The sequence below is a fragment of the Cuculus canorus genome, chromosome 10 (assembly GCF_017976375.1).
Source record: "Cuculus canorus isolate bCucCan1 chromosome 10, bCucCan1.pri, whole genome shotgun sequence".
NCBI lineage: Eukaryota > Metazoa > Chordata > Aves > Cuculiformes > Cuculidae > Cuculus > Cuculus canorus.
In genome coordinates, this window is record NC_071410.1 from 10,702,201 (window position 1) to 10,729,259 (window position 27,059).

The window sequence follows — 27,059 nt, forward strand, 5'->3', positions numbered from 1 at the left end:
GTGTTGTTTTCATAGTCTGCCATTTGATTCTATCTCTGCTCTATACAGATGAAAGGCAGGATAGAGATGTGCTTGTGGCTGCCCATGATCTCTGGTCACTCACATCCATCCCCAGGGCAGTTGTGCTCCCAAGAGCCCCTGCCGTGGGGGGTGGCTGGTGCATAAGAGCAGAGCCCAGCCCTGGCCAGTGGATCTCCCCCAGTCACTGTCTAGAAGGTCTGGCAGTGTCCACCGGGCATGTTTTGGTGCTGCTAGAGATCAGCCGTGCTATTGAACGAGTCTTCCTTGATTTGCTGTGATAATGGCTTTAGGATGGTGGTGTGATGGATGTGCTCCTCCTGTTCGACCAAAATGAACTTTGATGGAGGCAGATGCTCAGCAAGCAGGCCTATTGTGTGAAGTTATCAGTGAGATCTCAGCACTAACCTCCCCCCTCTCACCCCCCAAAATGGTTTGGCTGGAGACTGAGCTGATAAGTGGCTGAAACTGCCTGAATGCAGTAGAAGACCTCACTACAAATCAATCACTTAATGCTATAGATATCTGTAGCCATCAGGGCCCATAGAGCTCTCCCTCCATAGCAGCTGGACAACGCAGAGCACAAAAAAAAGCCCAAATCCACCTGTATATCCCATTCCCACCTAGAAGTCTCCCAGGCATGCTTTTGTACTGCTGCATCTATAATGTGGCTGTATCTAGACTTCTAGGAACAGAGCAAACCCGGTATCATTCAACTGAATAGACTTTGAGTCCCTCAGTCCTTTTGGTGGTTTTGAAGACTTCTGCCTATATGGTCAGTTGAAAGAAGTGCTGCTATGCTGGGACTTAAAAATGACATCTAAGGGATAGTCGTGAGGCATCTAGAGAGGAAACCAAGACTTTAAATAGCTGCAAAGATAACCAAGGACCGGGAGCTGAGCCCTGTTACCTGTACATATAGGTCAGCATTGAATTAGACAGAGGCTTGGCTGTTTGCAGAGAGCTGATCATACTAGCTGAATATTTGGCCTGCTACATCATCTCTTCCAGAGTGGAGAAAAACAGCTGAACAAATGGAGACATGTAGGTGATCTGCAGTTCAGGGACTTGCTTTCTATCTTGTAGGTTTTGGCATTTTTTAGTTTTATTTTTTTACTGCTGTGCTCTGAAGGGGGTTGGATGGTTGACTCTCCCCAGCCGGCTGGCCTTGGCAAGAAGGCTTCAGCTTCTCAGTACTGAATAAGATAACTGCAAGCACGAGTGTTTCAGCCAGCTTGGACACAGAGCTGATTTATTACTTAATAGAGCCATTGAGGAGCTGGAAATTGGATGTGATTTGTACTCAGGGCCAGCACTGGCATGCTGGGATGAATTCTGTTCAAGGCGTCACCTGTGACTGCAGCCTTCCCTCTCCTTTTCTTCCAGAGCAATAATACCAAAGAGTTTTACAGTGACCTCCTGCCCCCCATGGTGGGCCCCGGGACAGTGGGATCCCCACTGCTGTTTCCCCCTCACCCCCCTTTTCCTTCTCCTTGCCCACACAGGATTAGCCAGCCCCGAGGTAACCTCTTCATCCCTATTGAACTCTGAGAGATCCTGCATTGGCTGCTTTTGGGCAAAACCAGCTCTTTGCTGATTCACAAAACTGAGTGGGGCAGGGAGGGAAGAAAAAAACCTAAAGAGAATAATTGACTGATTCCCGGCATCCTCTATGGCTGCTCTTAAGCTATTACGGGGACTCTGCAACATCCGTATCACAGCACGTTCTCGAAGATTATCCGTCTGCTCAGCTGGCAATTAGAGCTGGTTAAATGGGAAGCTGCCACTTAGCTTTGACTTTGTAGCGGCTGTTTTCACTTCTCCAAGTCAGGCTCCAGGCACTGAAGTAAAGGGTGTGAATAACTGGGAGGGGGATTAAGTGTCAGCTGCCTTTACTGTGCTGTGAAAAAAACTTGTGGACAGGGTGACTGGAAGGGAATTAAAGCTATGCTCTGTTTTCTTTGTTAGGCCCCTCTCCATCGTGTTTTTTCTGTCAACTGGAAAGTATAGGCTGCTCCCCCGGCTCATGCTTCCTCCTGCTCTTTCTCTCCACCTTTGCTAGTGACCTTGGAAAATGACTTAGCTTGCTGATGCCATCTGTGAAAACACCAGTGCTGTGTGCTTATGTGTTAGCCTTATTTGCACAAGAAAAATGCTGAGCTGAGTGGCACAGGTTAATTTCCCTGCCTAGGCCGTGTGCCTCCTGCAAGATCCTCCTCGGGTCAGTAGAGTGCACTTCATGGTTTCTTTGCTACTGCAGAGTATTACAATGTTCCTGTCTCTTGTGGTGTGGTACATCAGAGGACCTGAATGATAAAAAATCCTTTAGCCTCAACAGCTTCAGTGACCACTGGTGTACTACTTCAATGCTTCATGTAGACCAACTGGCCCAGCTGAGACCATGGCAAGCCCTCATCTCTGGCCTTCCCAGAGCTCTGTGGGGTTTAGTATTGCACTAAGGCTCCTTTGATGGGGTTTAGGGTCTTGGGTGATGACAATGTAAGGAAAAGACTGGAGTACAGAGGCCAAGACAAGTCCCTGCTGATCCACTTCAGCCCTGTTTGCACCCCACAGACATGCAGAGGCTTGGTATGGTCCAAGTTGGAGAGTCTGTGCTGCAAGCATGGTGCTTTGCAGATTGAATAGCCACCCTCGTCCTATAGAGCAGGTCCCCTTCTCATGGGGAAAGCTAGGCAGCCACCTGCTTTTCCTTGGCTAAAAGCCATACTGGCGTGAAGGGCTCTGGCAGCTGCTAACCATGGCTGGGTGCTGGCCACCAATACGCTCAGCAGCGAAGGAGCCACAGCAGGAGCTGGTGCTACGTGGTGCCTCTCTCCTGTGGGCTCAGCAGGAAACTCGCACTTTGGAATTAGCTTCAGTTTTTTTCTTGCCAATTTATCTTTTGAGCTTTCTAGGCCAGCTGTCCTCCTTTATTATCCTCACACTACCTATTTATCTCATCTACCCCCTCTTCTTCCCGCTTTCTTCCCTCTGGTTGCCTGTCCGTTGCTGAGCTCTTGCCCGCCAGCGAAAACAAGCCACAGCAGCGGAGCATGACAGACCCAACTGAAGATACATCGGGCTCGACAGCCGAGGCCAAGTCAGCAAAGCCGGTCCCTGCTCACTGTCCCCCGGCATCCAGCCCACGCGTGGGAGGAAACTACTGAGGTGTCCTGCCACCACCTCAATTGCATCTGCCATCCTGCCTGCACTCTTTCTGCTCTGCGAGGACAAGCAAGCTGCCCAAAGGCTGCAGGTAGGAAGGCAGTTGCCATCTCCTCTACTTACATGGCTCACTCAGGCGAGCTCCTTCCCTACCCTCTCCTCTCACCTGTGCTCCACTGACGGCCCCGGGCTGACAGGCTGAGGGGCAGATCCAAGGTGGTTCTGGCCCTACAGACACGATTAGGATACAGATCATCCTCTCTGGCAGTCTTTGATTATGGTCTCTGAGCCTCTAGACATGGCTGTGGTGGAGACAGTGCAACCTGTTTGCTCGCAAATGATGATGATGATGGCAGTAATAATGACAATAATAATCTGCAGTTTTATCTTCTGTTCTGGGCATCATCTTTTCAGAGACGCCAGCTGGAGGAATGAGATGGAGGTGTCTGGGGCCATGTTCAGATGAAACAGTCTTGATCGTCAGACCCAGAGTGGCTGTGGGTGTGAGGTAGAGCTGAGGGTCCCGTCATCTGGCTAAACAAACAAACAAAAATCACCTGTAGGTGCAGGTGCCATAAACACAGCCTTTGCAGCACTGTGCTTTAACTTGCCCCTTGCTTCTATTTCTGCTGAACTCCAGCCACCATGCACAGCCATGAATTAAACTGCAAAGACCCTTCAGTCAAAGGAGGAAGTATGGCCATGGAAGTAGATGTAGTAAACCGTGCCCCAAAATATCCTCTTTAATTTTGCTCCCTCTTATCCCCCACAGCAGCTCTATCCCACGGCAAAGCTCTCATCTGAAATCAGAGATGCTGATCAGAATTAGTCTGGTGCTTCAGAGACCTGCTTTGAGAGAGGGAACCAACCCTTCACCAGTCACAGCTGTATGACACAGATGTTCTGAGGCCTGGCGTTTTCCAGAGACATGTTGTGCCGGTTTTAGAGCTGTGCTTTTGGGAGGCTTCAGGCTTCATGTGTATTGAGTGCCAAGAGAAACTTTTAGCACATGCAGTATGCCTGGGGAGGGCCAGAGGACTGACTCAGGTAAGACTTTATAGTACAGCTGATTTATAAGCTCCAGCCCTCTGAGAAAAGGCTGTGCAAAGCTGTAACTATGCCTCCATATGTGCAGAACATCATCAGCCCCTCTGGCAAGGGGAGCAGGAATGGTACTGAGATTGAACTGAACTTTGCCAGTGACATTCCCTCCTCCTTCATCCAATTTGTCAAGAATCTCCTGACGAAGATTTGGGGTAAAGACAAGAAAGAGTACGTAGTCTTCACCTTCTTCATGGAATGGACAGAAAATCAACATACCTGAAGCGCAAGCAAGACTATACGTATAGCAGAGAACTTCTTTACAGTGACAGTGGTCAAACATGGTTCTGTGGAAGTCATTATCAGCAAGTCCTCAGGTAAAACTGTGCAACTGCAGCATTATTGTTCCACTGGGCAAACTATCTGGTGCTCTCATGGGATCCGCTTACCTAGGATGCTACACCAGAAAGGCAAAAGCTTAGGAGAACAGGTGTCACATGCAGTACAGAAGGCAGCTTGATCTTTTTGTTGTTGGAGGTAGTGCTTCCATCTCTGTCCCCAGCGCTTAGCTCCATCACAAGAAAGTAGGCTGAGCATGCCAATGCTCATCATTTTGCAGGTCACTTACACATGATATGCTGGGCTATTTATTATTTTTAAGACAGCCAAACTTTTGCAGAGAGCGAGCAGATTTGATTTTAGCCAGTGTGTACAGAGGCTGTGGGTAACTGCACTGCTTGGTGCTGTTGTGCTGGGCTCAGGGTTAAAAGGCGCTAGCAACCTCCAGCAGGATTAGAGGGAACATGGAAAGGAGAACCCTGAGTTCAGATTAAAGATGTTTAAAAGTCTCTTGTATCAGCAAGCTCTTTTTCTCTGTGAGAGATTAGGAATGCAGTTTCTCTCAGCCACTCTGTTAATCTGGTCTCCATGGAAACAAGATGATGTTAGTAGTGACACACTCCCCTAAATGGCTGCTCAGCAGTCGTGTTAAACAGGGAGCCTGGCTTTAGTTTGTCACCCAGATCTGGCTAACTCATCCCCTGCCAGTCCCTGACACCTGCGGTTGGGGAAATTTCTGCTGCTCATTTTGTGCTGATGAAACCTACACCAATGCCACTATGCTGTGGGTAGTTTGCTGGAGAGTTCACAGACTCAAGTCTTCACATCTCGTTCAGCCAGCCCATAAAAAGCCACAGTTGTTTACACAACGATGATTTTACTAATGCCTCTGAACGAGACAGGCTATGGCTCTTTTACAAATGTGGCAGAGCTGCGTGTCTCCCATGCTCCTACCCTGCTTGGTGTGACCAGGGCACCTCCTTATCTTGGGACCGTATTCAGAAGGTCTCCTGGGTCTCCTGCAGTGACCATTCTCAGATGGATATTGCAATCCAGCCTAGGGCAAGGCATTGAGCAGCAAGTCAGGAAAGTTGCCTTATCTTAATGCAAACCTAGCCTTGCAACATCCAGCCAAAAGTAATCATCGAGGCAGACCTTATACAGCTTTACTCTGTGCCTGTCTATGCTGGCAACAGAAGAAATGCCTGTCCCAGTGATTCATCCCAAGTGCTGGCCAGTCTGACCTCTAAATGCAAACTGGAGTTAGTAATGTGGCTATCCAGGCTGAGGGTGAAAGGGTGGGTGGCTTGTAAATGTTCCTTGCATCTTTCTAAATCCCTTTTCATCCTGAGTCACACGCGGAAGGAGCGTGGGTGAGTGCGAGTAGGCAGAAAAAGAGGGATGGTAGGGCTGCATGAATTTGGATATGCACATCAGCTATCAAACATAATGCAAAATTGCTGTGAAAGCAAGGAAAAAAGATAAATTTCATGTCTCGGTCTTCAGATGATGATCTGCTGCTGTTACTGTTTTTTGTGTTAGTGGAGTTAAAGTGGGACTTGATTGTTGAGATGAGCAAGAGGTCTTCTGCGCCTCATCTCTCCTTTTCCTAATCCTTCCCTCTTTTTTCTCTCCACTGCTCCACAGCTGCATTTCCCAGTGGATCTCAGCCACGTGTGTGGGGCTGCTGCTGCCCCCAGAAAGTTGAAACAAAGCAAACAAAATGCAGACCACCCTTCTGCCTATCTGACTCTGGCTCTTGCTTCAATAACATTTTGTACCATCAGTTAATTCCACCTAAGTCTGGAATTATATATTTATAAACATCATGAAACTGAAGAGTCAGGGATGAGAATTTATCAGTAGTCTTGTTGGCCTAACTGTGAACTCAGACTTAAATCAGACCTCAAAGTTTTTCATCCCAAAGATGACTCCACAGGGATCCAAGCTTGCCTTGCAAAGCAGTTCACTGACTTCTTGAGTCTATCCGGAATTTCACTGGAACAGATCCATGGGTGTTCAATGTAAAACCCATTGCTTTTTCAGCTCATGTGAAAGTTTTCACAGAAAACATGGCTAGTCCAAACAGCCACTTCAGATTTAATACATGAGTGATGACTTGAATAAAAAAACAACTACAGCAGCACAGTGCCAGCCAGCACCAGGAAGCCTGTTAAAGAGAGCCCCCAACCCTGCTCTGGCTGTGAGTGAGAGACTGGGCTCTACACACCCTGCCTGGAGGGGGCTTTTGAAGCTAGTGAGCCCTGTGTAAGGGTCCGCAGCCTCATGTATCATCCAAAGAGTCATTCTGCTCTGCAAAGCAGGCAGCAGCTCCTGTGTGGGCTATACCTCAGCAATCATTAATTCTTCCTGGTTTATAAATAAGATGCTTTTCCTTGACTGCCAGGTCCCAGTGACATCTACAAGGCAAACTGTGATCTCTATGGCCTGTGAATCATCACTGATAATGGTGATCCTGCTGCCTGACTCCTGCTTTTGCCAGCTGTACAGCACCTGAATTTGTTGATGAGCTGAGAGAGAGCTCCCTGGCACTATGGTGAGGGAAATGGCCTCTCCCTTCTGGAGCACCGCTCAGGCAGAGATCACCTGTGAGGAATGTTATTATGGACAGAAATGTGGTGCAGCTCACCTTCACTGTTCCCGATACCTCCCTGACCCAGCCTGGGGAAGGTTCTCCCTCTCCCTTCCCTGCTTTCTCCTGGCACTGGAGAAAGTGCCAGATTAAGTCTGGATCTTCCGTTTGCTGCCTGGCCCATGTACAATGGTCTACAGCAAAAAGGAGGTCTCCTCCTGTTCCTTCCTCTGGTGCATTGGTGCCTCAGCCTCCATCCCTTGGATGTTTCCCTGTTCCATTCAGAACTCTGGTAAGTCTTCTGTTGCTCTCAGCATTGATGTCCTCTTTTCTGCGGTCATAAGAGCTTTGCCTTTTGTCAGAGTGAAAATCAAAAACTGTGGGGCTTAGTGATGGATACCCGCTACACATTGTAGGGTGAGAGACTGGAACCTGTGTGCTTGCTGGGACCAATGCTCAGACAACACTGGTGGTACTGACTGGCTGGTGAAGTGTCTTGGGTCCTCTGCCTGCCTCTGCTACATCTGTCTGGCACAGCTGATGGTGTGTTACATAGCTGGTTTCATCTCCCTTATAGCCAGGATAACAACACCTTGTGGGGGTAAGAGTAGATGTTCATTGGCATTTGTCATCGTCTTGGCTGCGAGCACCCTGGGAAGGGCTATAAACAAGTGAGGGGCTGTGATTCAGCAGCCACTGGAGGAGCAGCAGCTGCCACTGTGCACTGTACCCATTTTCTGATTGCTTCAAAGGCTAAACTCTGTTTTTGAGTTGGCCTTTTGCATTAAACTGGCAAGAATCCCCTCCACAAGTAGAGCAGGGGAGGGCAATCTGCTGTGCCTCGGAGGAGGAGGGGGTGGAAATACCCACTGTGGTATTGGCTCAGACCATGTGACTGATTGCAGGCTCCATCACAGCACCCTCATTCCTAACCGATGTGCATCTTCTTTCATGTTTCTCTCTTCTGTTTGCTAGGGTGGGTTTTTGTGATGTCTGTGCTCACTGGGCAGAGAGAGGAACTGAAAACAATTGTTTAGGTCAGGCTTGTAGAGAAGTAACCAAGAATCTGGATGTGATATCAACGTGGCAGTGCTTTTGCATCTGCGAAGTCAGTGATGAGACTAATATGAAACTGAGTGATCTGAGCAAAAAACCACAACTGTGTACACCTCGAGGCTTTGGGCAGAAAAAATGCAGTTGGATTTAGGTTCAGATCGCTGAGTTCAGCTTTGCTAATCTAATTCATGCATTGCTTTGGGACATTATTGACAGTCATGCTTTTGTAAGGCTGTGTGGGCCTGTGTCTGTTGGGACGTGCTGAAGTAAAAGCCCTTTTCTGTATGCGTGTTGGGGGGAAAAAAGCATCTGTGTGTGTATTAGCTTTTGTCAGCTACAGCATCAAAGCAGCTCTGCTCTCTGTGGCATATTTATGGGCTATTCTCCACTAAAATAATCTTGGTGAAAGCCTTGGCTTTGTATCCTTTTGTGAGGGAGGATGTACGTCTGTCGCTTACGTTCAGGTGTCTGTCCCTCATATCCCTGTCCCCAGTTTGATGGGGTAAGCCTTCCTGAGTAGAGTTGTCCGTTTCCCCCCTGATGAAAGTGGGAAGATGTTTTGTGGGCAGCAGAAAGTGGAATCAGTTGGCTCAGAGGGAGGTGAACGGTAACCATAAAGGCACGTGTGGAACCAGTGATACCCTAGAAGATTCAGTGACTCCACATGGACCCAACAGCAGCAGTACTGAGTTCCACTGCTAGCTCAAAACCTCCTGGGCGTCAGTCTCACCTATGGTGTGTTTGCAGCTTGGTGGAAGAAGATGCTCTATGCATTAGATGAGAACACAGGGAAACAGCCACAGAGACATCACACAAGTTTCTTGCAGTGGGGAGGGAAAATCTCTTGTCCAGGTCACCCTGAGGCTCTCACCCTTTCTAGTGAAGCACTTATTCCTGGTGGCCACTCAGCCCTTCTGCTTTCAAGTCAACAAATTAAAAAAAAAGTAAAAAGCAAAGAGGAGGAGAAAAAGACAGAATGATATATTTTTTGTGCATGCTCTCCCTCTCTCTCTTCATGCCTTTGAGCCATTTTTAACCCAAGCTAATTCAGCTGGAAATATTAATAATGCTATAAGGAAGCCACCTCCTTGTAATGAAGTGTAAAGGTCACTTCTGCTCAAATCACACAACTCTTTCATTTTGTTCTCTGTGAGCAATAGCTCCTTTCTTTTACATTGCAGTCATTGCTCTCTTGTCTCTAATCTCTTGTATTTCCCCATTACACAAGCCACCAGGAGGCTGGGGATGTGGCCTGCTGGGTCACACCGAGAACTGTGGGTGCTGTGAGCAGCAGCTGGAACTTGCCTGAGGTAGGTAGGAGAGCCTGGGTGTGGAGAAGGAGAGCTCATTCTTGGTTGTCATTTATTTCTTTGATGGTGTGAGTCTGACAAGTGTTTCTTCAGGGTGTGGGAATTGTAAAATACATGAGTTTTTTGGTATAAGCTAAATCCTTATGCATGAGGAGCAACTTGACATGATGGGAAGGAGCTGGTCTGGGGGGCAGTTGGGGTGTTCCTGTTATCTGGGCTTACCTGATAGGTGGATTGACATGGAAGGCTGCGGGATGAGAAGTGACCTCTGGCTGCTGGCTGCTCACTGGGGAATGTAGTTGCTTACAAGGCTCTGAGATGAAGAAAAACTTCTGGCATCAGTGCAAAGTCATCAGCCCTCAGGTGTCTCTCAGCCCATGATGTCCACAGCCAGGGAGAACAGAGAGTGAAATCACAGCAGCACACTGCAAACACGAGCTCTCCTGGGACAGGCCATGGGAGTTTCCAGCATGAAAATGAGTGGTCAGTTTGGGGAAAGCCATTCTCGCTGAGGATGAATTTAGAGTCATGTGCAAGTTTCTTCTTCAACAGGTGTCCAAGGGAGAGCTGGGCAACAGGGCCAGCAGGACCACACCATAGCTCCCCTCTGTTCCCAGAGAGGCTTTGGTTTATCAAGCCCTTAGGGTCCTTCCTCACTTTGTGCTGTCACACCGTGAGTCTTCCTAGGAAAGCTGTGGCATCCAAACCACGTGCTTCCTGCTACCCTGCCATGTGGGAGCAGCTCCCACCACCCTCTACACCAGGCAATTGCTCATATCTCTATAGGGTGCTGGGACTCGGGCTGGGGTGGTCCTTTCTCCCTGCTGGGATCACCAGTTTTCACTTTCCTAGGGGTACAATAGGGAGTGCAAGACCATGGGCTGTGAGGCAGGAGACTAGTAGAATCTGTGAGGTCCTGTAAGATCTTCAGGAGCTGGAAGGGGCTTTTTCAGTGGCTGAGATGATTATTGCACTATTACTGTAGCACCCTCAATAATTTATAACCATAATTAATTATATAGACTCAAGAGAGGCAGAAACAACTTTTGCAGTGGCTGTAACCCCTCCCTCCCCTGAGCACTGCTCCCTCCAGAACTTCTCTGTGGTGTTTCATCTCCCTGAATGTTTAAATGACTTGAGCAATGTGGGGTTTCCTCGATTCCCCCACGGAACTGCTCGTTCTCTGCTCTAATTATAGCACCACAGCAGATAGTGATGCCCACAAACAGACATAGGAACTCAGTAGCTGCTATGAGTTAAGGATCATATAATCATAGGAGGATTTGAAAGCTGAAAAGCCTTTCACTGTGCACCACATTAATCATTTAAAAAGAGCCTGACTGATGGGTTTTGCATGTGTGTGTGGTGGTTTTCCTTTTCCTCTGCTCCCCAAGGAGTCCAGCTGTTGTTGGCTGTATTTGGTGTGCTCAGCGCCAGCCAAGCCACTGCTAAAGCCAAAGTCTGGCACAGACACATGGGAAGTCTAACAAATAGCATAGCACCTACCAGCTCATTGGCGAAGGATGGAGATGTCCTCTTCCAAGTTGTGCTAGTGCCTGGAGTTTCCTCTTTCATTGCCCCTCTTGGAAATGCTGCAGGAGCAGCAGCATCATGGTTAAGTCAAGCTACCTATTTAGACTTTGAAGCTGTTTTCTCTGATGTTGTCTGAACACTGGGCTTCAACAGCAGCCATCCTTGACACAATTAGCTGCAGAAGATAACTGTTGTCCATAGCATAAGTTGTGTACCAGCATCATCCCTCACCCCCTTCCCCTCTATGATTGCTTCAGCAGACCATTAGCAACAGCACAATACGCAGCAGTGCAGACCAGATTGGGGCACAGTTTGCTTTATGTGGAACTACAAATGTAGCTTGGTTCCAGCTGATAGGCTTATATGACCTCCTCTTTATAAAACCTGGTCTTAAATATGCACCACTTATTAATTCAAAACTTCACATGGAGATAAAATCCAGAGTTCAAAAGCTGTAACTTTGCAGAGACAGAGGAGGGAAAAAAACAGTTATGAGTTTTTAGGTGAAAATCCAGAAATATTTCACTGTGGTGTTGCAGATGTGATCTCTGTGCTGCATCCAGGATGAACTTTGGAGTGTACAGTGCTGTCACCGTTCTCCTTCCAAGCCCCTAAGCATGGCTCATGGTGGTAGCAAGATTCAAGGATATCAAAAAGTCCTAGAAGAGCTAAGGGAAGATAATCAGGACTAGTGAGCTGATAATGGGGAAGAGGCTGAAAGAGTGTGGGCGACTATGATCAGGGTGGCCAAAATGCCACTTTCCAGAGTCATCATTAAGGCAAATCCAGTCTTCTGGCTGAAGATGTGGACTGTTTTAATAATGAAGACATTGGGATTAGAAACAAAAGCTGAGAAAACAAGGGAACTTTCACAGGCCTATGGGTAGTAATGCTCTGGGTAACTCATGTCCTAAACCTGCTGAAACCGATATGGCAGGTATTCCTACGGTAACCATTCATCATGACACCTTCTGGCCCTAGCCAAACACATTATCATTAGGGAAACAAATGTCAGCTTTTTCTCCTGGTCTTGTTTAATACCCCATATGTCTGGTGTGGTACTATCTCGCTCTTTGGTGGATGGTCTGTGCTGTACAGTGACAGCCCTCATCTGGGTGGAAACATCGAGGTCTGGCATGCAGAGGCTGGAGTAGCTTTCTGGGACCCAGGGGAACAGATGGCACTGCCTGACAAATGCAGATTGTCCCCCCTTCCCTGCTCTTTTCTACTGCAAATTGAGGCCTTAAAAAGGATTGATGGGGCTAACAACAACCTCATCTAGGATGACTCTTGGGGGGATTAATGACTGGTTTCTGGGGAAAGGTTTAATGGTCCAAAGAGATCAGCAGTCTCAAGCCAGTTTATTAATCAGCTGGGACTAAGACCATTACAGCTTAACGGCTCAGCTTGTGTGGGGGTAGAGGAGGCAAGAGGCGGCAGTAATCCATCTCTGCACAGAAACAAACCAAACAAAGCAAGGAGATCCCTGGTATCCAGTACAGGAACTCAATGATCATCAGGGACTAATATTTAGCAGAGAAATGTAAAGACACAAGTGAGCGATGGGCTTGTTTAATTTACGCCTGCTACATTGCAGCCCACCTCACTCCCTCCCCGCTGCAGCAGCTCCTGAACAAGCCCGTGGGCTTCCAGCCGGCTTTGTCTCTAGCGATGGCCGCTACACCCTATGCTGTGTCCTGGGCAGTTGGAGATTACTATTGGGAGAGGAAATTTCTTTCTAACACCTTGTTCAGAGATCAGGTTTCTGCCCTGGAGCGTGAAAACTGAGGTTCTTATTATTTTTGTCACAGCAAGTGAAAGTGCTGAAGCTATTTTTATTCATATAAATGTCTAATCCTACTCTGATTCCTCCTGAGCTGTTACATTTGCTTTGATTTCTTTTTCCAGTTATAGCTAAGATAAATTTTGCAGTATAATAATCTTCCTTTATGATACAGCTGCCCATGAGATGAGGAAAGGAGACACTGAGCAGGTCCTGCTATGGACTTGCTCCCATCACAGGGCTCAGGGAAGGCTTGTCTGTGTCCTGACTGCCCAAGAGAATTTAGATTCCATTTGTATGGAGGAGAGAGCTAGTGCTGTTCCTGGACTATATAACTTGGGGTGTCCATGCCTGAATCTAATTACTTTAATCAATTTAAAGCCTTTCAGGGTAATCTATAGCAAGATGTTTGAATACAGCATAGAGATAAAATCATTTCCCAGTACCACTGCTGGGAAAGGAGACCTATTCCTAAGTACTGGAGGTCTCTGGTGCAATTTTCATCTGCCTCCACATAGGGGCACTGGGTAGGAGCCACCAATGTATTCTGGCTAGGCTGGGGTCAGGGAAATATTACAGCAGGCTGGAATGGGAAACTTGGGGTCAATAGGTCCTTTACTTGCTTGAAAGGGAGGTCTCTGTGCTTCATTCTGTTTTAAGCACCCTACAAAGAGTCTGCTCTTCTGAGGAGAAGGTCAAACTCTGGCTTTGCTCTAGAATCCGATCACAGTCACAGAATTGTTTCCATTCTGATACATTTTTAGGTGGCCGAAATTGTATGTTATTTTTGGATATTTTTTTTTCTGCTCTTACTCCATCCAAAGTCATGAGCTACATGCGAGAGCAGATGCCTTATCTGCATTCATCAGCTGCCTTTTTGGGTAAAACTTTTAAAATCATATTCTACTCTTTCTCTTTCTTCCTGTAAATGGATGGGTCAGAAACATACATTTCTGCTCCCTTGAGACCATTGCTGAGTCACTCTTGCTTCCCTCTGTAGAGCTCCTAGAGAATCTGGATATCTGGTTGGCCTAAGATGGTGAAAACCAGCATGCCCCATATGCTCCAAAGCCCTAGCCTGAACAAACATACATCATGTACAGGTCTCTCCTGACTTGGTGTTTTCAAGAGTCACCGAGACGAACTGTTCCCTGGAGAGAAGCTGGGACAAACAGCCGGTGAAAGCTGTTTCTACAAGAGATAGTTGGCAAAAACTGTATGTTTTTGTGTGCGTCCCTGTGGCTTATGGAACAAACAGGGCAAGAAACCTTCCATGTCTTTGGGTGGTTTCTGCACATCACTTAATAAAGATTTACAGTTTGCAAGGGCAACAGACTAAATTTAATGAATTACAGAGCAGAAAAGGATTCAGGCATCAGGGATAAGCTGGATTCATGGGGTTCTCATTCTGGACTGCTGTATCTGGGCCCCCCTGCTTTTTATCCATTTTTTTTTTCACCAGTGGGGCAGTGTATGTGGACTCAGTTTTCTGTACTTTTGGATCCCAAAAGTTCCAAACTAGATGTTTCTACTGCTTTAGCGAATGAAAGATGGTGATCAATAGGTAGCATACTGTGAGCTGTAATTCTATAAGATCAATCAGAACTTTGTTATGAGGTTTGGCAGTATGTTTCAGATGTGATAGTTCTTGGTAGTCTTGCTTTTTATGGCGATAGAGGCTCATGCTATTGAGTCTGATAATGATGCTGGCAAGCCAACATGTGGACCTGTCGCTGATGTTACTCCGATATAAAATCTGCTGGGTTCTGATTCTCGAAGACTGAGGGCTGTAATAACTGGGGGAGCTGTAGGAGCCAACAAGTAACTCCTTTATGTGAGCCTGAGGTCTCCATGCACCAAGTGGAAAAGCAGGTCTTCCTCAGATTGTAGAATCATAGAATGATTTGAGTTGGAAGAGACCTTAAAGATCATCTAATTCCACTCTCCCTGCCATGGTCAGGGACACCTCCCACGAGATCAGGCTGCTGAACACATTGAGAAAACCACATTAGAAATATGCTGAACTATCTTTTGACCTGCCAAATTTTCCCTAATATAAACATATGTAGTGGTGCTGAATTTAAATTCAGGTCCTAAACGCTGTAGAAATGTTGGCTACCTATAGTCTACATGGAATGGTGACCCTGTAACCCCTAAACCCAGCAACATGTATTAATGGCTTATCTGAAGTCTCTGGAGCAAACGTTTCAGTCTCTTCAGCCAGGAAGAAGTGGGTTACTTTTTGAATATCAATGTAGATCAAACAAAACCTATCTCAAGGACAAATGTATTTGTTCTAAAATTTGGCCGAAGAAATCAGAAATGGTTCTTTAAAATATATCAGCCTAGAGCAAGTTTTTATCTTGCTTCTCAAGCAGTGAAAGTTTGTGATTAAGTCATAATTTGAAATTTGTGGTAGGACACGGCCAAATCAATGCCATTGAAAATGTCTTGCCATTTGGACATATGGATTTTTTTAATGAAAACATATTCTCTGTTCTACAGACATAAGGCTGTTTTCCTTTCATTTGACTTCATATATCTGTAGCCACCATGGCTCATTTTGCACTAATTACAACTGCTCTTGTGTTCTCTTTGGTGAATCCACTTGTTTGGTTTATTATGTTTGGCTGGTTTGTTTTAGATTTTGTTTTTTTTGTTGTTGTTGGTTTGGTGGGGTGGGAGGCGGGGGCAGTCATATTGGGCACAACGGTGAGTCTTTTGGGAAAGAGATAGTTCGTTTCATGCATTTGGCATAACTCTGCTACCAGTCTCAGAAGAGCATGTAACAGGCACCTAAGAAGAGAGACACAAGGATGCAATTGCTGATTTCTTCCTTTACTTAGGTAGAATGAAAGTAAAAGTCTTGCTGTGTTTAGAAATCATCTTTTCTCCTCAGGAGTGTAGTGATTTACGCCTGCAGCAGGTATAGGTACCTTCTGGTTTCAGGCTGCATGAAACAGTCCTGGGGCCATCAGCGGTGCTGGAAAGGGAGAGGGAAATGAGAAGCAATGATGACTCATAAGAAGTTTCCCTGTTTGTTACGATTTTGCTTTGTTGCGTTGTGTTCTCTGGATGGCTTAGGGAGAGATGCTTTTCCTTCGTCTATAATTTGGTGCCAGATGAATATACTGAGAAGCAGAATATTGAGAAATCTTGGGAAACTAATGAGAAATGCCTGAATGAGCTTGCCATGTTTCTCCACTCAACTGTTAGGCTTTCATATCCCAGTCGTGTTGGGCAGAGGGCGACACGCAGGGACTTTGAGATTGTTCCACAAGAGTTGTGTGGTTCCTTTTGCTTTTTGGTTTAGTACCAAAATAGGACAAGAAGTAATGGTCTTAAACTAAAAGAGAGTAGATTCAGACTGGTTATAAGGAAGAAATCTTTTACAATGAGGGTGGTGAAACACTGAAACAGGTTGCCTGGAGAGGTGGTACATGCCCCACCCCTGGAGATACTCAAGGTCAGGTTGGATGGGGCTCTGAGCCACTCGATCAAGTTGAAGATGTCCCTGATTGTTGCAGGGGCATTGGACTAGATGGCCTTTAAAGTTCTCTTCCAACCCATACTAATCTATGATTCTATGATTCTCCCTGCATCAACTTACACAGCTTTAGATACTTTGCATTGTACAGACTCTTTAGAGGTGTGATAGTTCTAGCTTACTAAATGCTTCCTACAGCTTTTTTTCTCGTGTGTTGTTTTGATTTTTTCCCCTGAGCTGTTGGTCTCTGATGGATGCGGCTGGTGGCTGGCCGAAGCTCTCTGATAGAAGGCTTGGTTGGTGAAGGACACTTCCTGGAGAGGAGCAGCAGCAGATCTCCATTATGGCAAGGAGCACAGCAAGTACCTACCATTTTCAAGATTCTGACTTGTAAACTTGTGGGTAGGGGTTTCTGCTTTGCTGGCCTAGTGAATATGTGATGCCATATACATTCTTTGAGGCTACTGAGAGTTTCTGTGATGAAAATGGTAGAAGAGCATTGGCCCAGTTCTGCATTAAAATTGATTTCAGATCTACCTGAACATGCTCCAACTGTCAATATGGGTAAAAGACTTCTCCCTTTATGATGGACACAGCTGAAATCATGGGTGCCAGCAGCACCATGATCTTGAAAAATAAATTGCAGTGTGAATACCTGAATTGCTGCCGTGGGCTTTTCTTTGACCATACATGATGTATTTCTCTAGGAAGAGTGGTGTATGCAAGGAAACCAGTACTCCACTCCCAGATGGGAAGTTTTGCCTTCAGCTCTGCTCTGATTCAGGTAGTGTTTTACCCTGAGGAGATGAAAATACCAAGAGAAGCAGAATAATGTGAGAGAGACATCTGTGTTTTACCTTGCATTTGGAAAGGGGAGGTGTCAGAAAAGATTGCCTTGGGAAGTTTGTCAAGGTCAGTAACTTTCGTAAGAGACACAATTCTGCCCAATGGCAGCCTGGAAATGGCTCAACATTTCCCTACAGCCCATTTTGCTCACACATGTAACAGAAGCTGTTGCAAAGCTGGCTTTCTATGTTACTGCTATATGAGGGACTCGGGTCTTTCACGCTGCAGAGTGATGAAGGGCAGGAGGCTTATAACAACAGAATAATATCTCAGCAGCTGTGAAACACCTTATTTTTCAATGGAGTCTGTGACTGGGCTTGAAAGTACATACTGACACCTATGTGTGCCATCTCTTGGCTGCAATGGCTGCTTTCTCTTGGAGCCCTACAGACCTGTCATGGCATATGCATCATTCAGAAACCTCACCCAGGAGCACCCACCATACGCCTTGTGGATTTCACACCACATGCAACTTCTGTGGATAAGATGGGTCTGTGCCTTCTGCCCGGCTTCTCTACAGCTGACTGGTGCCTCTTGGATCTGCCAACCATTCCATTCCAGTCCAGCAAACGGCAATCTGATCGCAGGAGAGGTGCAGCTGGGGTAGAAGCCTTCTCTCATAGATGACTTGTGGTTCTGCCATCTGAGTTCAAAATTGTATTCCTTGACATGTGATGTCCCGTGCCTCAGTTCAGAAGGCAGTCAAGAGGCCTGAGTTCTCTCATATAAATGGCTCAGCTTGCAGCACAGTGGCTTGATGTTCTTGAAGCTGCTAATCCTAATTAACAGCTTTTCTGAGTCCATTTTATACCACTCTAGCAGCCCAATTGGGCTTTAAAGTGAATGGAAATGACCCCATGGAGAGCTCTCTCTAGAGATGTTGCTATGCCGACCTGCTTCCAGCAACTGTTAAGGCTTCAGTTTCTCTCTTCCATCCTGCCGTGTTGCTGTCCTCATATGGGCTCAGATGGTGCCAGAAGGGTGGCTGCAATGGATGAGACCTGGGCTCTATTAATTATTTTTTAAAAAAATGCTGAGAGAGGAGTAAAATCACACCAGATAGCAATATAAAGAAGCAGCAACAGCCAGAACAACAACAATAAACTCCAAACTGAATGACCTGAGATTCCTCTGACGGAAAATTGAGTCAATTTTCTCTTGCACAACCCTTAAAAAAACCTCAACAACCTGAATTATTTTCGTAGGTACGCTTCTGTTTCCTCTAAGTACGTGGGTTTCCTCATCTACCATGATGGGAACCCTGGGAGCCTGGGCATGTTGTACCCTGACACGTCACAGTGAGTATCTCCTGCTACTAATGGGCTGCCAGACGTTGTGCTGTGCTGTGGGGAGGCTAATGCCATTTCTCCAAGAGAAAATGAAGATAACAATTTGGTGTGATGTAGCAGAAACCCTGACACAGGCCTGGGATAGCAGCTCCCAGCCCAGCCACGCTTGGGCTGTCTCCTCTCTTGCCTTGCGGTGCACAGCTTGAACCATTTTTGGCCACACTCATTCTCCTTAAATTCAATCTTCCCAAAGCCTATAAATCTGGAGCACTAAGAGGAAGACAAATTATAATGAATTTTAGCAATATAAAAAGTAACGACTTAATATAACTTTCTCTTCTCCCTCTGCCCCCCTCCCCCCCCCCCCTTCACCACCTCATGTTTTTAACATTTGGGAACTGTCAAAGCTTGAAGGGATGTAATGTGTGCTGGAGAGAGGAGGGAGGTTTTCCCTTTCTGAGCTGGTGTGAACTGTGCTTGCAGGGAGCTCCTGCCCCCGGACACACAGGCACCCTGCCTTCCTCAGAAACCAGCACTTTCCCTCGCTGTACTTCAAATAAAAATAACTGCACCTCCCGTTAGCACTCAAAGGTGGGGAAAGAAAGAGGGGGAAAAAAAAACCCGTTAGAGGTACATTTTAGTTCAAGCAGCAGCCACAGCTTTGTTTCCACGGAGATATGGTGGGGACTGTGGTGGTCCCACGTGCTGCCCCAAGCCAGGTCCATGTCAGCAATGTGAGGCTCCCCTGGGTGGCCTGGGATGGGATGGAGGGTAGGGCCATGCAGGAAACAGTGAGACAGCATTTAGGCGATGAAAGGGATAGTGGGAGGCCAATTAATTTCTTTAGTACACGAGGCATGACTAATGAATGCTTCTCTGAAGGAGAAAAGGGTAAAGTTTCATTTATGTGGCCACGTTAGCCCTGGACTGGATTTGGCTGCTGCACAGGCACTGCTGGCCCTTGCTCCTCTGTGCAGTTTGGGACAAGAGGCTGGGTTTCGCTAGGGGAAGGCCTTCTTCAGAGCTGGGGTTGTTCTTTGGGTTATGGTCACCCCCAAAATCACCACATTACGATGGGGAGCAGAGAGGCCAAAATAAAATGTTGCCCTCCCCCCGCAAACAACAGTAGCAAACTGAAGGGACCAAGCAAGGGTTTCTTTTGCACTAGAAACATTGATTTTAAATGATAAAGACTGCTTCTGAGCAGTGTTGATTTGAAGAAGATTCTTTCTTTAAAAAAAAAAAAAAATCAGAAAAATCACTCATGCCCCCAAAAAATATCAGACCAACATTTTCCACCAATTTCCAACAAGATATTTTTCTCTGGGGAAACAAAAATATTGATCAGCTCCAGTAACTCCATTAGGAGGGGAACAATTTTTAGCCTTCTTACAAAGTGTGGATAGACAGTGGTGTTGAAGACAGGTAGTATGTACTGTTGTTTATTATCTATAGTAAGCAGCATACAGAAATCGCAGTTAAAGATCAAGCCCTAGTGTGCTAGTCCTTGTACAAACACACAGTAAGAGAATCCCTGCCCTGAAAAGCGTACAGTCTAAAAATGGTCCCTTACATGGCATAATTTGGAGGGAAGGACAGGAATTGGAGACAGACAAATGAGAAATCAACCTTTTTCCTGACTTCCTTTCATCTTCCAAACAGAAACTGTAAAACATAAATGCTGACATCGTTTCTAGTCTCCACCATTAGCCAGATGTTAGAATCATAGCATCATTGAATCATTTAGGTTGGAAAAGACCTTTAAGATCATCAAGTCCAACCCTTAAGCTGACACTGCCAACTCCACCACTAACCCATGTCCCTAAGCACAACATCTACATGTCTTTTACATACCTCTAGGGATGGTGACTTAACCACTTCCCTAGGGAGCCTGTCCCAATGCTTGACAACCCTTTCAGTTAAGAAATTTTCCCTAATATCCAATCTAAACCTCCCTTGGCACCACTTGAGGCCATTTCCTCATGTCCTATCACTTGTTACTTGGGAGGAGAGAACAAGACTTGCCTCGCTGTAACCCCCTTTCAGGTAATTGTAGAGAGCGATAAGGTCTCCCTTCAGCCTCCTTTTCTCCAGACTAAACAGCCCAGTTCCCCTCAGCTGCTTCTCATTAGACCTGTGCTCCAGACTCTTTACCAGCTTTGTTGCCCTTCTCCAGACACGCTTCAGGACCTCAATGTCTTTCTTGTACTGAGGAGCTCATAACTAAACACAGAATTAGAGTTGTGGCCTCACCAGCACTGAGTACAGGGTGGGAGGATGATCACTTCCCCAGTCCTGCTGGCCATACTAGTTCTGGTACAAGCCAGGATGCTATCAGCAATCTTGGCCACCTGGGCACACTGGTGAGTCATGCTCAGTCAGCTGAAGACCATTAACTCCAGGTACTTATCTGCTCAGAAGCTTCCCAGCCATTCATTGCCAATTCTGTAGCCTTAAATAGGGTTGTTGAGACCCAATTGCAGGACCTGACACTCGGCGTTGTTGAACCCCACACAGCTGGTGTTGGCCCATCAATCCAGCCTGTGCAGATCCTTCTTGCAGAGCCTTTCTCCGCTCAAGCTGATCAACACTCCTGCACAACTTGGTGTTGTCTGCAAACTTACTGTGGGTACGCTCGATCTCCTCGTCCAGATCATTCGTGAAGATATTAAATAGAACTGGCTGCAGTACTGAGCACTGGGTGGCACAGGAAGGAGACAGCTTGGCAGCAAGTCACACCGCTGATGTACACCACTGACCTCGAGAATATGGTCCCCAACTCCTAGTTGCACACGTGCAGCAGTGGCAGAATCCGGTAAGATTTCCTGAACAATAATATTTCCTGGTGTCTTTACCCTCAGATATCTTCTTCTTCAGCTCTCCCTCTAGGTCTTCTCAGTGAACTTCAGTTGTGTTCATTTCAGCCATAAGGCTAAATCTTTGAAGAATGTCTTGTTCAGTTTCCTAAAGAACTGAATTAACCAATCCCGGCTCTGCAGTTCCTAGTGATACCTCAAGAGCTGCAGAGCTTTCTGCAACAAGTGACAATTCTCCATTTGGTACCTCTGGATCCTTGGGTGTTTGTCTCCACCTTGGTAGGGTGATGTTCCCTCCATTTTGAAATTGGATTCTTTTTATCCTGTAGTTCTGATTTGTACTTTTTGAAACAAAGACAGATAACTTCTAGTTCACACTGCTGCATTGTCTGCTAATGCTCTGCCTTGAAAGGACAGAAGACAGTCAGCTTATCTGACAGGTTTTGTACTAGAAGGCTGGATTTATGGTATCACTGGAAAGAGATGTTTTTCTGATCCAGGGGACAAAAAGCTATGCTTCTACATGAAGTTTTCAAGGCATTTGAAACTGTACATATGTCCACAGGGGGTGTCCATAGATTGGAGCAGAGGCTAAAGGCAGATATGGCAGATGAGTTCATCGTCCACTTCATCCTGGAAGCTGTAGAGGTGATTGTCCAGCAAGAGGTGTAATGGACCACATTTGCAGCAAAGTTCACTACCTTGGGGCATGTGCTCTTCCGCTATAGGATCAGCCATGATAGCCATCAACAAGCACTCTTAGGCCACTAGCAAGGAAACTTGTCACGTAGCAGCTATCTGACACAGGTCCTCTGTAGGTGCCAGGGGGGAGAAGCTGACTCGCTCATCCCCAGGAAGAGAATGGAGGAGGTGAGAGAAGCCCAGCACCAACCTGGCCTTTGATGGCTGCTATTCATGGCTCCTCCATCAAGCTACTAGAAGTCAAATTCATAAATCGGGTTCACAAATAGAAACCTGCGTGAGAAGAGGAGGCAGTACATTCACCCATCTGTCTTGCAGCCACTCAGGTGTGCCCACCCCTCCTGCCCAGCACTGCATGGCTCAGATGTGCGTTCTTGGGCTGTGTCCCCTGGAGTGAGCTAGTCATGTGCTGGTGAAAAGGCAACAGCTGTCCCGGGCTTAAAGATGCTGTGCTACCATAACCCCCTCTAGTATGATGGCAGAAACTACAGCGGGTCTGGGAGGGGACCAGTGGGGCTCAGCTCCCAGTGCCTCACTGAACAGGGCCACACATGGCTACTGGATGTCTCTGTGCCCTGAATTCCCTGCTGACAGCAGGTAAACCTTTTTTCTGGAAACTCAGGCTTTGCAAAGTAATTCCAAAAAAAATGGAGGATTTTTCTTTCTGGCTTTTCTTAGCTTTCCTTTTTTGACATACTGTAGAAACTTAAAAACACCATTGAATTCGTGCATGCCTTTATTTATTGAGCTATTTATGATGGGCACAGATTTTCCTAAGCCAAAAAGCCCCCTCCCTCCTCCTTCCCCAGCCTTAGTAATCAGCTTCCTTGTGCTCCAGCCCACGCTAGGCTATTTTCCTCTGTCAAATCTTTCATCATTGGTTAAATTACCTAGGTGTGTGTTAGCTTTATCTTTTCTCGGTGAAGTCTTATAATCTTTCAAGTCTACTCTGCCCAAGTCACTGTCATCCTATTAAGTCTCTCATATACCCTGCTCCTCTCCAAGCCGGCTCTGTAAAACATCCAATTTCAACAAGTTGCTGCTCTCTGCGCTGAAGACTGTACTCTGATGCCCACCACAATCATCTGTGTTCAACATGGCTCCCAAGTGCTTCAAAGCTACAGGGAATTGCAGACGTTTGGACTCTTTTGCACACAGATGTTAAATTTTCCCTTCCACTTCCACTATCCCTTTCTCAAATGCTCCCTTTCCACATTTCTCCGTCTGTGTTTGCTGCAGCCGGCGTTGTCGGCACACGTTTTATGCCACCGTGCTGTTAATTAGCGTATCTGGCACAGGCCCTGGGTTGCCACCAGGGTGCCCCCTCCCACACACACACTACAACTGCTTTCTGACATGTGTAGACACGCTTCACTCAGAGTCTGTCATGCGAGCCAGTTTTAATAGAGGATGCTCTTTCCTTTTGGCTCCCCACAGAGATCACAGGACCTTATTTAATCGGGCTCCCTGTCAGTGTATGGTTGAGTCATAGAAGGTTTTTCTGTAGCTACATCTAATAGCGGTTTCCTATCAGGAGCAGAACATCAACGCGCTTGGCTGGGAGTCGGCACTGTCACCAGGATCACCCAGCAGCTCTCCTTGTCTGAAAGTTGTTTTGATTCTTTTCTTAGACTTCTCCCTCTCTGTGTCTTTCTCTCTAAAACATTAATTTCCTCTAATTAGAGCCTCCTTAACAATTCTTTTTTCCCCTCTCCTCAGTTAATTTCCTCTAATTAGAACCTCCTTAATAATTCTTTTGCTAAATCAATTTCCTCATTTAGAATCACCCACCATAATTTCTTTCTATCCTTTCAAAAGCTGTCGGAGTAGCTAAGCAAATTATGCTTCTGGGTAACCTTTATCTCTTCCTTGGTATTATAAAAGGGGAGCACTAACAGGTTAGACAGCCACAATTTCCCCTTCCAGAGCTACACCGGTCTGACCCCATTAGGTTATACTTAGCTGAGTGTTGTACTATTGTATACTTAATTAGGTGCTCTAGCTGTTCCCCTGGAACGGGAAGGCCGTATTTATGAATGAATTAAACATGACACTTCATTATTCAGATCAGATTTAACAGTGTCAAAATCCATCTTTAAACCAGATCAAATCGCTCTCTAAGAATCTGTAAAACCTCCTGCCTGTTAGCTGTCCTGTGAGGTAGCCTTTCCTAACTTTTTCTCTGCAGTCCTGCCAGCTTTCTTCTTGTGACAAGCCTTTCAACTACTAATTGTTTCTGAAACATGCTGGTTTTAAAAAGATTTTTGTTTTGTTTGTAATTTACACAGTAAGTAAACTATTAATGGCACATTGCTTGTCACAATCACGCTGTGGGCCCCATCAGCAGTTGGTATAAATGGAGAGGCAGTTGATTTACACTTTATAGGCCTTGGGTTTGAGTTTCCTCATTTACATTATACAGTTTCTTCCCATTTGAGATTGTATTGTGCATTTTTCTAGTCTTTTAAGATGGACCATAAGGAACCATCTCACTGTCTGACCATCTTGAAATCTATCAAGGATGACTCGCTCTGTTTCTTGATTTTGGAAAGAAAAGGGCCAAGTATTGGTGGCAACTGGGAGGAGCCATAGAGTTTTAATGAAGTTTGATTTATGTAATTATTAAAAAAAAAAAGTAAGGAAATATATTTGAGCTGCAGGAACCCTCCCTCCCCAGCACTGCTAGGTACAGTACTGGTAGCTGATCACGTTCCCTTTTCTAGTATCCCTTTGTTAGCAAATACTACCAAGCACAGATCTGATGGTTTCAACAAGTGTTATTGTGAACAACCACTCTGCTATGACGCACGGTACAATAGAGCCCAGCCCACATGAGACAGGCCAAAGAAAGCTATCTCACAACAGGCTCATCAACCTGCTTCTGGTCGTCGTCGCATAAGGACTGTCTCCCTCTTTTAGCTATGCCCACTGTAAGCCGCATAGCCTGCTCAAAGTCTTGATCAAAAAGCAGGATGTCGCCATGGGCCCTGAAGAGGCTGCTCCAGCAAAGCAGATGGGCCCTTCAAACTTATGAAGGGCTTTTCACCACCATCTGATGAGAATTAGCAACGCCTCAGTGGGCGGGTGCCTGGGTGCCACTTAGTACAAGTGGAGTGATCCACAAGGAATGCTCCACAGATATGCTACAGGAAGCTGAGGGAGGCTTACAGCTTCTCCTTTCTTGTCAGTGCCACTGTCAGCTTTCTGGGCAGGTTCAAAACATTTTAGCCACAGCTACTGTGGGAAAGCAGTACTGCTGCCTTCTTTCACATTTCTTTCCTTCTGGCCTTTCCAAGCCTCTAGCACTCCACGAAGTCTGTTCTGGTTGAAGGGGTGCAGAAGTTGTAAGATCTGCTTTATTTCCTTTGTAGTCTTAATAACTACTTGGAAATCTCCATTTGCATTCACTTCCCATGGGATTTTGGATTAGGATTGGATGGAAAATTGAAACGCATTTTTTGTTTTTGACAAAATCCCTAATGTTTGAAATGGGAATAGGATGGTTTTGGACAATCTTACAAGGGGTAAAATGCTGGTGGTGCTGGAGAGTGCATTGTTTGGAAAGGGTATATTCTCTAAAAAGGTATGTTAGAAGGCTAAAAAAAAGCTGTCTGTTTTTTTCTCAGAAATGATGAGAGAGCAGGAAGAGGGAATCACAAGGTTGGACTGTTCAGACTGACAATGGAAGAGATGCTGTTCTCTATACTCCATGAGAAGCCCATCTTGCTGGTCTCCAGTCCATTCCAGCTGAGGGCAAAGAACAACTAGAGATAGAGATAGGCAATCCAGTAGACAATGTTGAAGAGCAGGAAGGCGGTGGGGAAGAAGACACGAGAGTAAGAGTCCAGGCGAGAGATGTGAATGCGAACTCTCCCCTCCCGCCACATTCCTGTCTGACAGTCCTCAATGCAGCAGAAGAACCTCTCGCATTCCTTTCCTTCTAGGCATGGGGATCCAGGGTCTTCATCTTCATCATCCTCTATCTCTGGGGGCCAGTGCATGATATTGTTGATGTTGATGGTAGTAAAGGATGGCATCACCTGTGCTCCAGCAGGAGGCTGTAAAGAGGAGGGATAAGTGGATTAAAGAGAAGGAAAGGCAAGAAATAATTTTCTAGACACCAAAACTCCTCCAACTGGCAATATATCAATTCACAGCATAGGTGCCAGTGGAGAGGGATGACTGATCATCCCTCATCTCTACACCTAGTTATAATTCACCACCTTGTCATACTGCGGGGACTGACAGCTCCCTGCACAACTCTGAATTTCCTCCTTGGCACCCTAGACCATAGCCTTAGTCAACAAAGATCTAATTGCTCTGGTTCCCCATCTATGCCATTAATAGCCAGGGCCTGTTTGGTTTCAGTTGTGCTAGCCTCTTGCCTCATTCCACTAAGCCCAGCTTCTCTGAAGACACAGTACACAGTCCAGATGTGTCTTCTGGTTGCTGTTATTTGATAGAGAAAAGCTGAGGAAAGGTTGTGCGTGACTCATAACCTCTTGGCCCAGGAGAAGAAGCATATCATCAGCCTCATGGAAGAGCTCTCTCCACCCACGCTGGGAAATGAGTCTGGCACAGAAGAGATCTGTCTTTTTTTGGTTTCAGTTCTGTCCCAGTTCAGAATCCTATTTCAACTGATGTATCAGAAGTACCTGCCGTGAAGTTGGGCAGATCTCAAAAGGATGATGTTCACTGGATTCAGAGTCTCCATATTGAGTAGGTTTTCGGATAGACAGACCATAAAGCAAATTAGATTTCTGCATCTCTGTAATCCAAGATACTTCTGTAATCCACAGAGATCAAACTGGTCCAGGTGGAAGAACCTTGGTGTGGATCACTGTCTTAGAGTAGACATTTACATTTGGACATTTGAGTCATCCTAAATTGTACTGATAAGCTCTCCTATAATTTTGAAAAGAGCACAGGGTGCCTGGCTCTGACAGTGACCTCTTTCTTGAGGAGAGCCTCCATCTGCTTTTCCTGGTTGTGTCTCACCTTTCAGGTGCTCAGACCCAATACAGAGAGTGGTCTTAGGACCTTATGAACACAGTATGGGTCAGGCACTAAACCACATCAGC

At 46.2% G+C, this 27,059-nt stretch overlaps 1 protein-coding gene and 1 long non-coding RNA gene across 4 annotated transcripts in view; one reads left to right on the plus strand and one right to left on the minus strand.

The window, feature by feature from the left end:
- Positions 1-41: 41 nt before the first annotated feature.
- Positions 42-19,679, plus strand: LOC128853152 (uncharacterized). 3 transcript variants are annotated; one of them, XR_008451466.1, is made up of 5 exons: positions 42-3,274; positions 3,956-4,601; positions 6,211-7,448; positions 16,563-16,687; positions 17,033-19,679. It is a non-coding gene; the product is annotated as an uncharacterized LOC128853152 (long non-coding RNA). The 3 variants fall into 3 exon arrangements; XR_008451465.1 differs by having other exon boundaries at positions 3,956-4,230; positions 4,319-4,601; positions 16,563-19,679; XR_008451464.1 differs by having other exon boundaries at positions 16,563-19,679.
- Positions 19,680-19,697: 18 nt separating this feature from the next.
- Positions 19,698-27,059, minus strand: part of LOC104069029 (gamma-aminobutyric acid type A receptor subunit epsilon) — a 41,064-nt gene continuing 33,702 nt past the window's right edge. The window contains exon 9 of the mRNA XM_009571997.2: positions 19,698-26,036. Coding sequence (XP_009570292.2) covers positions 25,743-26,036 — 294 coding nt within the window. The 3' untranslated portion in view covers positions 19,698-25,742. The remainder of the gene's footprint in view (positions 26,037-27,059) is intronic.